Source organism: Hesperophylax consimilis, chromosome 28, assembly GCF_061612785.1.
Source record: "Hesperophylax consimilis isolate HC1 chromosome 28, BYU_Hcon_1.0, whole genome shotgun sequence".
NCBI classification, from domain to species: domain Eukaryota; kingdom Metazoa; phylum Arthropoda; class Insecta; order Trichoptera; family Limnephilidae; genus Hesperophylax; species Hesperophylax consimilis.
Window position 1 is genome coordinate 6,895,387 of NC_142863.1, and position 14,086 is coordinate 6,909,472.

General features: G+C 36.9%; 1 protein-coding gene across 1 annotated transcript in view; it reads left to right on the forward strand.

Annotated features, from left to right (window-relative positions):
• The window catches only part of LOC149410098 (oxysterol-binding protein-related protein 6-like), a 134,216-nt gene that overhangs the window by 118,677 nt on the left and 1,453 nt on the right, over positions 1-14,086 (forward strand). The window contains exons 15-23 of the mRNA XM_089648594.1: positions 763-871; positions 2,267-2,436; positions 2,806-3,018; positions 4,203-4,373; positions 5,794-5,901; positions 7,366-7,510; positions 8,832-8,946; positions 12,743-12,880; positions 13,811-13,938. Coding sequence (XP_089504720.1) covers positions 763-871; positions 2,267-2,436; positions 2,806-3,018; positions 4,203-4,373; positions 5,794-5,901; positions 7,366-7,510; positions 8,832-8,946; positions 12,743-12,880; positions 13,811-13,919 — 1,278 coding nt within the window. The 3' untranslated portion in view covers positions 13,920-13,938. The remainder of the gene's footprint in view (positions 1-762; positions 872-2,266; positions 2,437-2,805; positions 3,019-4,202; positions 4,374-5,793; positions 5,902-7,365; positions 7,511-8,831; positions 8,947-12,742; positions 12,881-13,810; positions 13,939-14,086) is intronic.

The following is a 14,086-nucleotide window of genomic DNA, read 5'->3' on the forward strand; positions in this document are numbered from 1 at the left end:
GGGGTAAAACTCATGACTCATTTACTAATACAAACATTTTATTAGTTTTCATATTTCATTCAATGTTTTTAGAGCCTTGTTATTTTGGATTTTGAGTTATTGAGCCTTAATGTTCTTCCTCTTCCTTCTTGCTTATGCGTGAAGTGGTTAAATTGTCTTTTTTAATGTAATTTTAGTAAATATTAATTAAGAGTGAACCCAAGTGCGATCCCTGGGGTAAACCATTTTATACTGTGGAATAATTTAATTCAACTATTAATTTTAATTATATAAAAAGGAGAATGGGACACAAGTATATTCCTTGAGGTAAACCAAGTTAAACTAGAGATGTTCAGCTGTGTTGCTCTTCTTCCTCCTTATTGAGTCAACATTTCGGATAGCCTTGCAGTATCCATCAACAGGACGAGTGTAGAAACATGCAAAAAAACTTAAGTTTTTGCAGAATTCTTACTCTCGATTCCCAGTGTAACTTTCAAAATTAACCGCACGAATAAGTTCTATTTTGGGTAATCATTCAACAGAAGTTTGGTAGAACCATAAAATTTAAATGACTGCCTAAAAAACCTCGGTTTGCAAACAAGGCGATATCAAAATGCGCCTGCTATCCGTTAACCTTAATTCTTTCAATGCATTATCTTGCTGCAATGGTCGGTCCTTGCTTAATCCACGTTTATTTATAATACTGATGTGTAAAATCTGGTTATCTCATGAACAGGTAAAATATGATGAAACAAGCATTAAAGAATTTTATTTTGCCAACAGGGTGGCGTGATTGAACTCGAGGGCGATACTTCCTCAGAAGCTGGCAGTCTTTCCAGCGAAGAGGGGTCTGTCAGCTCAGAGAATTCCGAACCACCCACTGACCTCACTTGTAAGTCTATTTATGTAATACATAATGTCTAAAAAAACAATTAATATATCACTTTAGTCTATTTATGTATGTATGTATTCCGTTATCCCTGTGAAAAATTGCATTAAAACTTGATACCACTGATAAAATACAGTAAAACTTTTGTAATGACAACAATTGTCCCGTTGGACAGGTTCAAATTTAAAAGTTGATTTTGATGAATTGTTCAAATTCTGTTAAACAACCCGTCCTTAGTGTTTACGGGTAATGGAAGACAGGTATGTCATAGATAAATGAGGCCAAAGACAGTACAGACTACTAAGATAATAAAGTCAACAACAGTATAGAACGTGTTGAGGCATGTTACTTCACAAAGAGTTAAACCGAAAGTCACCCTTTTGATAAAGTATTTATTAATTTTATGTTAATATCCTGCAAGTATAGCGCAATGAGGTTGTCTCCTACGGTGAAATTTCATGTTATAAATGTATCATATTAATTAAAGCATGCTGAGAACAGAACTTTTTGAGTTTTTGAAAAATATCAAATAGTACCTAAGATATAAAACGTTGATATTTGCGGCCAACCAAAAAGCGTGTAATGTGGCGGGACATGTGCGATGGAACTGCAACATTGCCTTAACTTCGTCATTTTTGGAGATATCGAATAACTAATTTACTGTAATTATTAACTCTTAGATATAATACATTTTCTATTTTGACATTTGAGTTGTAAATGGGATATTGACAATATTTCTTGAATTGATTATACAGCCACTAACGTATCTCAGCCTTTTTCTTTTCAGTGAAATCTGCAATATTCATGTTACATTAATGCTTTGGGATTATTAATACACTGAGTTTAGATTACTTTAGTTTATTGTTTAACCGAGTACAGAGATAATGGATATGAGCTATCTAGAGTGATGAAGCTAATACATGGGCTTTTATATTACTATAATATATCTGTCTCACTCTACACTAACGAAGTCAAACACCTGACCTTCTAGTTCCACAATTCCAACCGAAAAATATGAATAATTTACTTCATCATCATCTGTACAACCTCCACTGACTACGATCCCTCGCCATATTCGTCCAGTCCTCACTCCTTCCCGTCCTGCTCCAATCCTCTTTCACATAGTCCATCTACCTCTTCCTCGGTTTGCCTCTAGGTCACTTCCGCAGCTGCACTAACACTTGATACTAATTTCTGTCATCTGGCATTCTTTTAACATGTTCAATCCATTGCATTCTTTGAATCTTTCAATAGTCTTATCATCAATCATTAGATTACCCTCTACCATGGTTTGCCTCTGGGTCGCTTCCACTTGGCCACTCATGTCTTGGTAATGATTTTTAGTGTCCTGTCACAAGTAACAATAATAATAATGCAAGATATTTTTATAATTTTCAGTGCCAAGTGCAGGTGCCCCAGGGCTCACGGGGCGCAGGACTCGCCTGCCCGCCCCGCGCCCCGACACGGAAGGAGTCAGTCTTTGGAACCTGCTCTGCAAGAACATCGGCAAGGACCTCAGCCAGGTGTCCATGCCCGTAACCATCAACGAACCCCTCAATATGTTGCAGGTAAATTGGTCTATTAGCTGGTCACAGTGACAAAACAGAACATAGAAGAAAAAGTCCTAGCCCTACCCAAGCTAAACTAGCCTAACCTAACCAAACTTAACATATTATTTTATCATTTGATTGTTCTGTTTCATCCGATTACCCTCAGATTCACCAGTCAGAAATCAGAAACTCCTTTTTGTCTACTATCTGATACATAATTGTATTTTTTGAATTTTCAATGTAATGTCTTATTTAATTATTTATTATTCTTAAAATATTATACACACTTGCAGTATGTTATTAATAATTATTTAATAATAGCTAAGGTATATGATAAGTACTCCAGGTATTTTACAAACTTTTAACATGCCTTTTTTACCATTTCAGAGGCTCTGTGAAGAGCTGGAATACAGCGAACTGCTGGACCTAGCGGCCGGGACTTCCGAGGCCGTTGAGCGGATGACGCTAGTGGCGGCCTTTGCGGTGTCTGCGTACGGGTCAGCCCGCCACCGACCCGCCAGCAAACCCTTCAACCCGCTGCTTGGGGAGACCTATGAGTGTGTCAGGGAGGACAGGGGCTTCAGGTTTCTTGCAGAACAGGTTATAAACATTCGCTGTACAGTAAGGTGTTTTGCATAAATTCAGATGTAACTTTGTCTTCAAATCGGCACTGTTTTTTTAATATGACATCAAAAGTCCCAGGTCTATGTTGACTCTTGGCTCGTTTCAGATTTTCAGTAGGTTACATAAATCCTTATTGTAGATTAAAAATAATAAGAGTCCCAAAATGCCACCCTGTGGGATACCACTAACCACTTTTTGAGGATGACTAAAAGCAGTGTTTATTTTAAAGCACTTCGTTCGGACAGTTAACCTAATATTCGGTCTCTCAATTTTCAAAGATGGATGCCAGAAAGCTCATGAAGAAGAAGTATATATATATGACCGTTCAGTGTCTGAGTTGGCATCGTGTTTGGGTCCCACTCAGGCGTAGTGTGTTCAATTCCTCCGCTGGCTAATTCCTCCATCACAACACAAGCAACGTTTTTCGCTTACTGTGGTGGTAGTAGGTGATTTTCAAATATTGTCAGGTTATTCGTAACCCAGGAATGTTTGTTTTTATAAAAATAAAAAGTATAAATATATACAGAATAAACAAATTGACCTTTGGTCACAACGGTTACAACTATCGATGAAAACACTCTGATATTTAAACATTTTACAGTGTTTTCATTATCTCTTGAAAAATGTTGTAATCTGGACTTTTTCTCACGAGAAAGCTGATAGTATATATTTTCAGAGTAAAACCTCTACAATCTGTTTTCCAATTTAGATAAATGAAACCTATTACATCTTAATTCCATGTAATATATGTGCAATAGTAGACCCAAAAGGGATCCCTGAGGGAAACCACATTTGTTTCAAAACTACAATAATTTGTAAAAACCCTACATTTTGCTGAGGAAGGTGAGAAAAGTACAAGTTGCATTAAAACAGTATATTTTTGTAGTGTTCCTGTATCGGTTGTGATTGTAATACAATTAACTAGGGTTATTTTTGTTTTATGATGTGATTTATATCTACATGTATTTAACTTTATAACAGATTATTTGGAATAAACAATGATGGACCCAAGTGTGATCCCTGTGGTAATCCATTTAAAAAAAAAATCATAAACTCCACGCTAGTAACTTAGGGCCTATGTCATCTTTGGGGATATCGCATGGAGGGTCTTTTTGAGGAAAGGAAGGAGTTAACAGCTCTGATGAATTACAATATTGTAGGTGTCCCACCACCCGCCCGTGAGTGCCTGCTACGCCGAATCCAAGAGCTTCATCTTCTGGCAGGAGGCGCGCATCAGGACTAAGTTCTGGGGCAAGTCCATGGAGTTCCAGCCGGCCAGTACCGTGCATCTCACGCTGCCCAAAACAGGAGACCATTACATGTGGAATAAGGTAACTTTAATACTTATTGGTGTTTAAAGATTAACAAATAGGTTTTATTGTTCAGTCATATCTCAAAAAACCATTGACTCTTGTTCTAAGAAGGTGGAAAAACAAAAGCTGAATGATTTTACTGTCGAGTTGTGTACATTATCCAATCTCAAAATATAACTGAGCATGCATTTGACTTATCCTCGCACCGAAGAATCGGTGTCGCTAGTTCCCCGGAGCATCTTTGGCTCGCTACGTTTGGTGGTTTAGCGTGGGTATCCGGGTTCATTGGGTGAGGTGTGTTCAGGATGTGCCAGCCCAGCAGCAGCGTGGCGTGCCGGATCGGGAGAGGCTGGTTTGGAGACCCTTTGACCTCTCCAATTGGTCTCTCTTGACCCATCCTAAGTATCTAAATACTCCCACATTTCAGAGCATCTCAAAAATCTGCACTGGCTCAAATGTCCTGAAAGAATCCAGTTCAAGGTATGCTGGATGGTATTTAAGTCACTTAACGGAATGGCTCCGGCTTACTTATCAGAATTGTGTATTCCAGAAGATTCCAATTCCCGACAGTCAACCCTTAGGTCAGCAACGTCATCAGCTATCGGAAGGTTGAAGGAACCAAAGCGCACACCAGATACTAAGTCGGTGAGCGTGCTTTCGCCGTGTCAGGACTTAAAGCCTGGAATGGACTGCCACATGATTTGAGAATGATCGCAGACTCGACAGAATTTAGGTCTAAACTTAAAACGCACCTTTTCAGACAGTCGTATCCATAATTTCAGAAACCTCCACTTTCACAGTCGACGGCAATTTAAATTAACAAAATGTAAAAAAATACTAAAAATAAAATAAATAAAAATAATAATTAAAAATAAATAAATAAAAATGACAACAAATAACAATTTGTAGGCTTTTTAAGACAGTTAAAATACAGTTAAATTAAAATAAAAACTATAGCAGACTTAAGGTCATGCGATGACCAGTGTTTTTTGATATAGTGTCCTCTGCGTGCAGTTTTATCTTTTATAAGCATAAACTTTTTAATATAAGTGTGTTTGTCGGAAGTGACTTGCCAGGTAAGTATGTTTTGGTATCTTTTCTAAATAACAAATGTAGATCCTAGGAAATAAATTGTACAGTGCCCTTGAGGTGATTTTTCACAAAAACTGCGCTCTACAAATTATCCAATTACTATTATTATTATTATTATCCTCTTTCTTCTCATAGGTCTTGTATGAAAACGAAAAAGACATAAGATAATAGAACGATAATGTCATGTATGACCTCTCTGGGACTAGTATAATTACGAGATTACTGTCAGCTAGCGCGCAAATTGTCATTTTACGGCCGCCACGGGAGGCTTTGACGGAGGCTCGGCATTTCAGTAGTTAATCTTTCAAATGGACTATCTGTGATATTTTGATGTTTGTTGTTGCAGGTTACGACGTGTGTCCACAACCTGTTTGGCGGGCAACGCTGGGTAGACCAGTACGGGGAGTTGAAGATCACCAGCGACAACCTCATCTGCAAGCTAACCTTTGTCAAGGTCAGTTATCATTTTAACAACTATTAGAAATACCCAATCTTATTTCTGTACTTCTGGTATTTTGTTCTTGTTGGCAGTTTCAAGTTTTTCAACAAAACTTTTATAATAAATACAAAGAAAAAGAGTTGGTACAAATATATTTTGTGAGGAGTCGGGACATTTCACTTTTTTGTATGGGACATTTGTATTGCATCATGAAGTATTCAACACTACTGGGTGAATCACGGATTATCTGAATTCTCGACTAAACAGTTCCAATTTTTGAACATGACAATTAAAATAATTTCCAAAAATAATTTCTCAAAACAAACACTTTCAATTTTCAAAATGATGAAATTTGATTTGATGATTTGATAAATGATTTAATTTCAAAACAAACCCGAGTTCTAGAAAATAATTACTCGCCTGAAATATCAATACAAATTGAAAATATCTCCCGAGTAAAAATAAATGCCGCCAACTGGAATTGAACCCGCACCTTCAGATGTTCGGTCAGGTGCTCTGTAACCACTGAGCTATGTCGGCTTATTTCCAAACCGTCAAATAATTCAATATGTACTAGTAACTCAATCAACAATTACTGCTTATTATATTTTTTCCACCTGTAAACAACCAACTTTATTTTTGAAGGAAAGGCTTTGTTAGTGCTAAATTTCTCACTAGACTGGCATCGAGACATATTATATCTTCATCTGTTGGTGAAATATTTTTGACTTGTTTTTTGGCTACTAATTATTGCTTATAATTATTTGTTATCCTTGATGATATGCATAAAACCTTGTCTTATAAACATTAGATTATCATTAAAAAATAATACCGAGTACTAGAGTTCATTGAACTGGAGTTACAGACATACAGGGTGTATCGGCACGTACCCGACAAACTTTAACCAGCTATTCCTTAGCATATTTGGAGTAAAAAAATCTTATGTGCACTTTGCTGTCCGGTAACGTTTTTTTTTAATAAAAATTTTATTATTCATATTTTCACCACATGTCACCACTGTTTTATCCTTTGTCAAAGTTTGAAAACCCATCTGACAAATATTTTATTCGAATTCCGTTGAATAATGCACGTGTGTACCTATATTGGCGCACACTTACAATCACAACTAAATGGCACGGCACCATTCGTCTCATTTTTAACTATTATTATTTAGTGTGTGCGAAAGAGCGAAGACGCTTTTTGACATACTTGCTTATAACAGCTGTTGAACACGAAACGCAATGCCAATGACAGTGATGTAGTGTGGAAATTTTAATTTTTTTTGTTTTTAATTGAAAAAAAAATGCTACCGGACAGCAAAGTGCCCATAAGATTTTTTACTCCAAATGTGCTAAGGAATAGCTGGTTAAAGTTTGTCGGGTTAGTGCCGATACACCCTGTATAGATCGAGTCCCAACCGAAATTAGTGTTTTTGATGATAAATTTCCTGTTTATTTTTAAATGTTTGGTGAATTTTAGGCAAGCTACTGGTCGGCAAAGCGCCACGAGATCCACGGAACCATCACCACCCCGGAAGGGAAGGTGCTCAGGAAACTGTTTGGGCGCTGGTCCGAGGCGCTGTTCTGTGGACAGCCACCCGCCGCCAAGTGCATCTGGAGACCAGGTATTATTACATTTGCCATTTTTCTATTCATCATTTCAATTGTTTAGATTGAAAATTACATTTTTTTTGTCACCATTCGATCGTCAAATTTAGGCGCTATTCAATTGGCTCTCACCGGTTTTGACAGACTGATGCGTAAAGGAAGTTACGGCCTCCGTCTTCAAGGGGTAAGGTTCTCAACTAGCAATCTCAAGTAAATGTTCCAGAGTGGAAGATACTCCCATTATCGCCCTGGTGTAAGATCAGCATTCAGAATTGAAACGTTGCTTGAAATAGCTTTAGTGGTGTTTGGTGACCAGATATGAAAAACCAGGTACTTCCCCACCTTTCTCCTACCCGTCTCCTTCCCCTCCTCACTACCTTCAGGCTCACAACATACCCCAATCGGGGATGCCATAGTCTCGCTGGCTCTGGATCAATGATACTCAACCTTTTTCTTCTGCGGGCCACATTTATATGTTTGTAAAGCTACGTGGGCCGCAACACTATACTGGTCAGTGTTGCCAACGGATCTTGGCCTAATGTCGATGTTTTTCAAACATTAAGTAGCCTAATGTAGCCGAGTTTCAGTTGCAGTAATTCTAATGAACTCGCATAAATTCTGCCCACATATTCCCCACAAATATTCTACGTGTGCTTGATTCCCCCTTTTATTATTCATGTATCTGTTGCCACGAGCAAAATTATTTGCGCACATATTTGTCTGTCATATCTTTGTTTTTTGGAGATAGATCTAGCGTGTGCAGTAGCAACACTCTTATACCAGATCTGATGTTGACACGGCAACGATTATCTTCTTCGGTTTCAATGTCTGTACGTCAAAGTCGCAATTAATCTTAAATTAACATGATATAGAATGCCAGATTTTGTAAACCATGTTCCTGATATTAAATGTATTGAGGGCCGCACAAAATAGCTTGGCGGGCCGCAGGTTGAGTATGACCGCTCTAGATGGTCGGGAGCACTTTGCAATCTACACATCTGTCCTACACGTTGGCTGAAATAGGAGGAAATGAAACAGGGCGTAATAACCTGTGATATCTATATAACACACGCGTATTCTAATGCAATGTTGTGTCAAAATTTCAAAGCAATCGTTGACGAACTTTGGAAGATTTAAGATTTTTAGCAAACGAACATTTACATTTTTATTTATATAGATTGTTTTTATATTATTATTTTAAAGTCTTATACTGTACCGAATTAATTTACCCTTGAAAAATATTCTCCACGACACAGGTGAATTGGTGGAGGACAATATACTAATACATTCTCTCGTAATAATAAACACGTTTAATTAAAACTTGTATATCCCTTCTAGGAACTATGCCCGAAGACTTTGAGATCTACTACGGGTTCACCAGCTTCGCCATGGAACTGAACGAGCTAGACCCTGAACTGGCCAAAGTATTGCCTTGCACCGACACAAGATTCAGGTTAGTCACTTCTTTTAAAACAACGTTAGAAATTCCTCGCCACTCCTGCACGAACTGCCTCGTATTCCATCCTTAAATGCATTTATTGTTTTGATTTTCCTCTTATCTCCTTCTATTTGTCTTGTTGAAGTCGGGGACCCATTGGCCCGACAAGGCCCCTTCAGGCGCTCCTGTCTGCACATTTGTAAATACCTGATGCTTTATCTATTCGAGACATTTCGGCAGCGCGCGGGCGCTTGGTAAATAACCGACATAGTTTAGGTTAGGTTAGGAATAAAATACCGTCAAAAACTTTGAAAACATTTTTACTTTCGTCAACGTCTTCTTTTGACTTAAATTTTGTCAAAATGCAATGCATATCGTTGTCAACTATTGCTTTATATTCATTGTTTTCTGGTAGGTCACTTAAATCACGCATTTTTTTAAATTAACTTTTTTCCGTTAAAAACAATGCAGGAACTTTTAACTTAAAAACAATACTGATTATGAGAAAGGTAAATAGCTCACTCATCGTCATGAGAGGTTGGGTATTTATCTGAAATACAGTAGAACCTCGTTGATTTGAAATCCACGGGACATAAAAATTACCATGTAATTTGAAATTTTATGAAGAAAAAATAAGACTCCGAAAATAGAGTTCCTCGGCGGCCCCTTCATATTTGGATAGTATCTTTGAAGTGAATTCGTAATTATTCCCAGCCGATTACCGCCGCGGTTAGCCCTTCAAGATCAGTTATTCAAAGTAAATTCGTAAAATTACCACACATTTCTGCGTAAATCATATATTCGCGACCGATTTCCGTTGCGAATGATCCTTTAAACTCAAATATTCTAAGTAAATTTGTAAAAATATGATATTTTTCTACGTAAATTCAAATTTCGCAGCCGATTTCCATCGCAACCGGCCCTTTAAATTCAGATATTCTAAATAAATTCGTAAAAATACGACATTGCAGTTGAAATCTATTCAGATTTACAAAATAATAATACTAGTTAAGACGATGTATATATTTTACTGCCACGGCTGTCATTCAGATTCAGATTTACGAATTAGCGAATATTGAATTAAAAAAACCATTTTGTATGACAATATTTTAGGATATATTTTTGGCGAAAATCACGTGTTTTTTAGATTTATCGGGGTTCTACTGTATCCTGAATGGTTATGGATGGTATTTATGACCTTGCCTCCTGCGCTACTTTAGTCCATTGCAGGCCTAGCCTCTCCTCGCGCATCCTCTGAAGTTTTTTTCCCCAACTTTGTCTTTGGCGGACAACTGGATGTCTTTCCTCTGTAATTGCACACAGTATTCAATGCAGAGGTTGGGTCTTCTGGCATTCATAATATATGTTCAAACCTTACGGTTGACGGGAATAAAGCAACTTGCTCTGGGAGGGAGGTGGTGGTGTCCTTTTTAGTGACGTATCCGACAGTTTGCAGGCAACTCGCACTGCAGTACTAGGATTTTAGTCTTCCAAAATTAATTCTGCTACAAATGAGACGCGCTTTTTTCAATTCGCTTCGTTTTTCTAGCCGTAATTAAAAATTCCAAGATCAGTTGAAAAAGATTGGGTTTATTTATAAAAACCGAATATTTAGTTTAAAGTATTTAGTATGACCCTTAACCACTCCGGCTCTGGCGTATTCTGTCAGAAGGTCAGAGTATTTCCGATTTACACTAAAATTTAAATAAACAGAATATTTAAGAAAAAAAAAGAGAGTAGAGAAAAGTGTTTTGTAATCAAGTCTAACGCTGGCTAAACCTTATAAGATACATCAACATAATGTACTACGAAGTTGTATCTTAAAAAGGCCTACAGAAAAGTCTGTGATTGTATATGTATATCTCCTAAGAATAACCCCAGCAACACCGGGTACACGTCAGCTAGTTAGAAATAAACATATAATGATATTTTCCTTGTGATTTGAACGACACAGTCAATTAAAACACAATTGAGTTTCTCTGTAAGGAAAGAAGAGGTTTATTTTGTTAACCTTTCCTCATCTGTGATGTGTATTTACTACACATTGCTTCTAATAACTTTAATAACTCTATAAATATAATAAATTCTGGGTTCAGATTTTAGGTATTCCTCCGTTATACATTTATGCACTGAAATAAAAAATAATATATTACATAGTTTTCAAATTCAATTAAAAATCAGAGTTTTTTGTTAAAAAATCGGGAACAAATACACCAATACAATCAACCGTGTGATACTAAATACGCGAAGAGTGTGCGAGGAAATGATACGCTATTGATGTCCCGCTTTAATTTGCTATGCGGTAACATGAGACATCCACACTTCTGCAGTTGTAGTTTTTGATTTAGACCATCGATACCTACGACCGCACAGCTGTGTTTGTGCCAGCTGCCAGCTGCGCCGCTACTCGCTAGTCAGTTGGCCGCACTTGGCCGCGAACCGTCGTTAGATGTGGACCCCTCGCACGTTTCTTTAGCATCTGCCGATGGTTTTTACATGTTTTCAGCAATTAAATTACAATTATTATCACTTTTGATATAAAATATAATAAACATAATCGATTAGCTATAAATATTCATATTTTTCCGATATTAAATCGTTTATTTTGAGATGTGTATTGACTACACAGCACCGTAACGCGTGTATTTTTTTAGCACAGTAAGGGAAAGGTTAATCTCACAAGATTTACATAAAGAAAAGCATTCAGTAACAAAACATTACCTGTAAGGAAAGAAACGACATTTAATGTTATTAATTGTTATGTCAATTCCTTAATCACAATCACGATAGCAATTACCAATTATTGAAATTATTCCCATCAATCTGCCTTGTCACAACCCATAGATTGTTTTTACTATGTCTTAAACCATAGATTACGAAATATCGAGTCGACTGTGTAGGTACTGTGGCGCACATCCAGCCAGTGACAGTCCACGACCAACACAGCCACAATGACGAGACAAGCTCGGCATTGCCTTGAATTAAAGAAAATTATATTTTTCTTTACAAACATATCATTATTTAAATATATAAATTTCAGATTGCAACATAAATTTTTTTTTAAATGACTCACATTACATTTTAATTAAAATTACTCATTATGAAAAAAAGAAGAAAAAAAAACACATTAAAATAGGCAAAATAAAAATTATTTTCACCTCGCTGTTTTGTTGCTTTCGTGTAAAAATAATTAATTAAAAAAATCACAAAATTTCGTAGCAGGAAACTTTGGTTTCATAGATATGTACATTTTAATTCTTCTGTCGTTAACTTTTAGATTTGAATATAAAGTGTGGTGTTTTCTCCTTCTAACACCGTTTAGATAATGTTTCTCACCATGACAGTAATGGAGATACAACGAGTTCGCAATAGCAAAAAAATTAGGCTTTTTTATATTATAGTTCATTTTGTTACTCAAAAATTCACCCCACCCTTTTTAAATTTTAAATGACTTATTACATATAAATAATAATTGGAAATGTTTATCCGAGACACTATCTAGGTTACAAACCAATTTCACTAGAAACTGTTTCCATTTAAAAAGGTAGATGCCAAAAATGTGGGAAAAATTAGTTGCAAGATGATATTGTTAATTCTGAATTTGAAATATGATATCGACGAATATGACGCTTAATAAATGGGTCTCAATGGTCGAGTGGATTAAAACGCCTGTCCCGGTCAGACAAAAGAGATCCTGGGTTCAATTCCTAGTTGTGACCGTTATCTTTTTATTTTTCTGTTTCATGTTTCGTTTAAATTTATTAGTACTATGTTCTTTTTCATTGACTTAGTACATGTTTATTCCTACCAGGCCAGACCAGAGGGCGCTCGAGGAGGGAGATGTGGACGCTGCGGAGAACCTGAAGCTGGAACTAGAGCAAGCCCAGCGGGATCGGAGAAAAGCCATGGAGGAAGATGGGCAGAAGCAGCATCTTCCCAAATGGTTTAGGTAAATAACTCTTTTCCCGCAGCTGACGCACACGTATGTGACTTGGAAAGGTCACGACGCGGATGACGCTTTCGTGTGCGATTGAGCGGCATCCAAGATTCAAATCAAATAGTACTCAATCCGAGTTTAAAACGTGGCTTATTCTTTATTCCATTGACATTTGTTGAAATATTTAAGAACAATATCTTAACTTCATCCTGACACATTAAAAAACAGAGTACCCAATTCTCGGCGGCAGGAAGTCGATCTCCTGCCATTTTGTCGATACGTATATCTCTATCGCTTCGGTTTTGTATTTTGTCTGTATCGTAAAAGTATGGGATGGTTTCGTAGCTTACATGTTTATGTTATTGTAATAAAAAATTCAAGCTTTGAGAATAAGTGTTTTAAATGATAGATAAAAAATATTAAATCAAGCCAGTTTCAACTTCATTAATTTCAATGAATATAATAAAAAAATATATATAATCTATTGATTCTAAAGGAATTCCAAGTCTAAAATTAACTTGAACACCTCAAAAATTTGCATTGGATGATATTAGTGTGATTATTAAAGACAGGCGACCAACTTGTAGAGTTACATCCTAGAATGCTTCTAATGAGAGATGGGAACAGAATTTTTAATGTGTAAACATTTTTAAAATACGTAGATGGAAATCCTTACTATAAAACCCAACATTTTCTTAGCCCCGTTAGCGATGTAATGCTTCATATATGTACGCAAGCCGAACTGCCGAGCTGAACCTCAACTTATGGGAAATGAACAAAGCAACTGTAAATGGCGCAAAACGCCGCTTGGAGTTGCTTCGTTCCTTTTCCGTAATTCGTCACTCAATTCGCTAATGTATACGTACCATTAGAGTTATCGATTATTTTATTAAATGTCTTTGTGGAGCTGCAACTGATATTTGACTGTTTGTTTGTTTGCAGTAAAAGTGTGGCGCCGAACGGGGAAGAGTATTGGCAATACACGGGCAAATACTGGGAGAGTCGGCGTAACCCCGGCTTCGCCAACATTCCCATGGAGAGGCTGTGGTGACCACCCCCTCTCCAAGAAGGTGAGTTAATGAATTTTTCTTCACTTCTTTTCCTCATATCGGTTTTATTCAAATAGATCATTCTTCCACGGATTATCTATTTGGTACATTTATTTATAGAGCGGAGACGGTTTACATATAATTCCCGTGAGCACTTAGGCCATAGGCC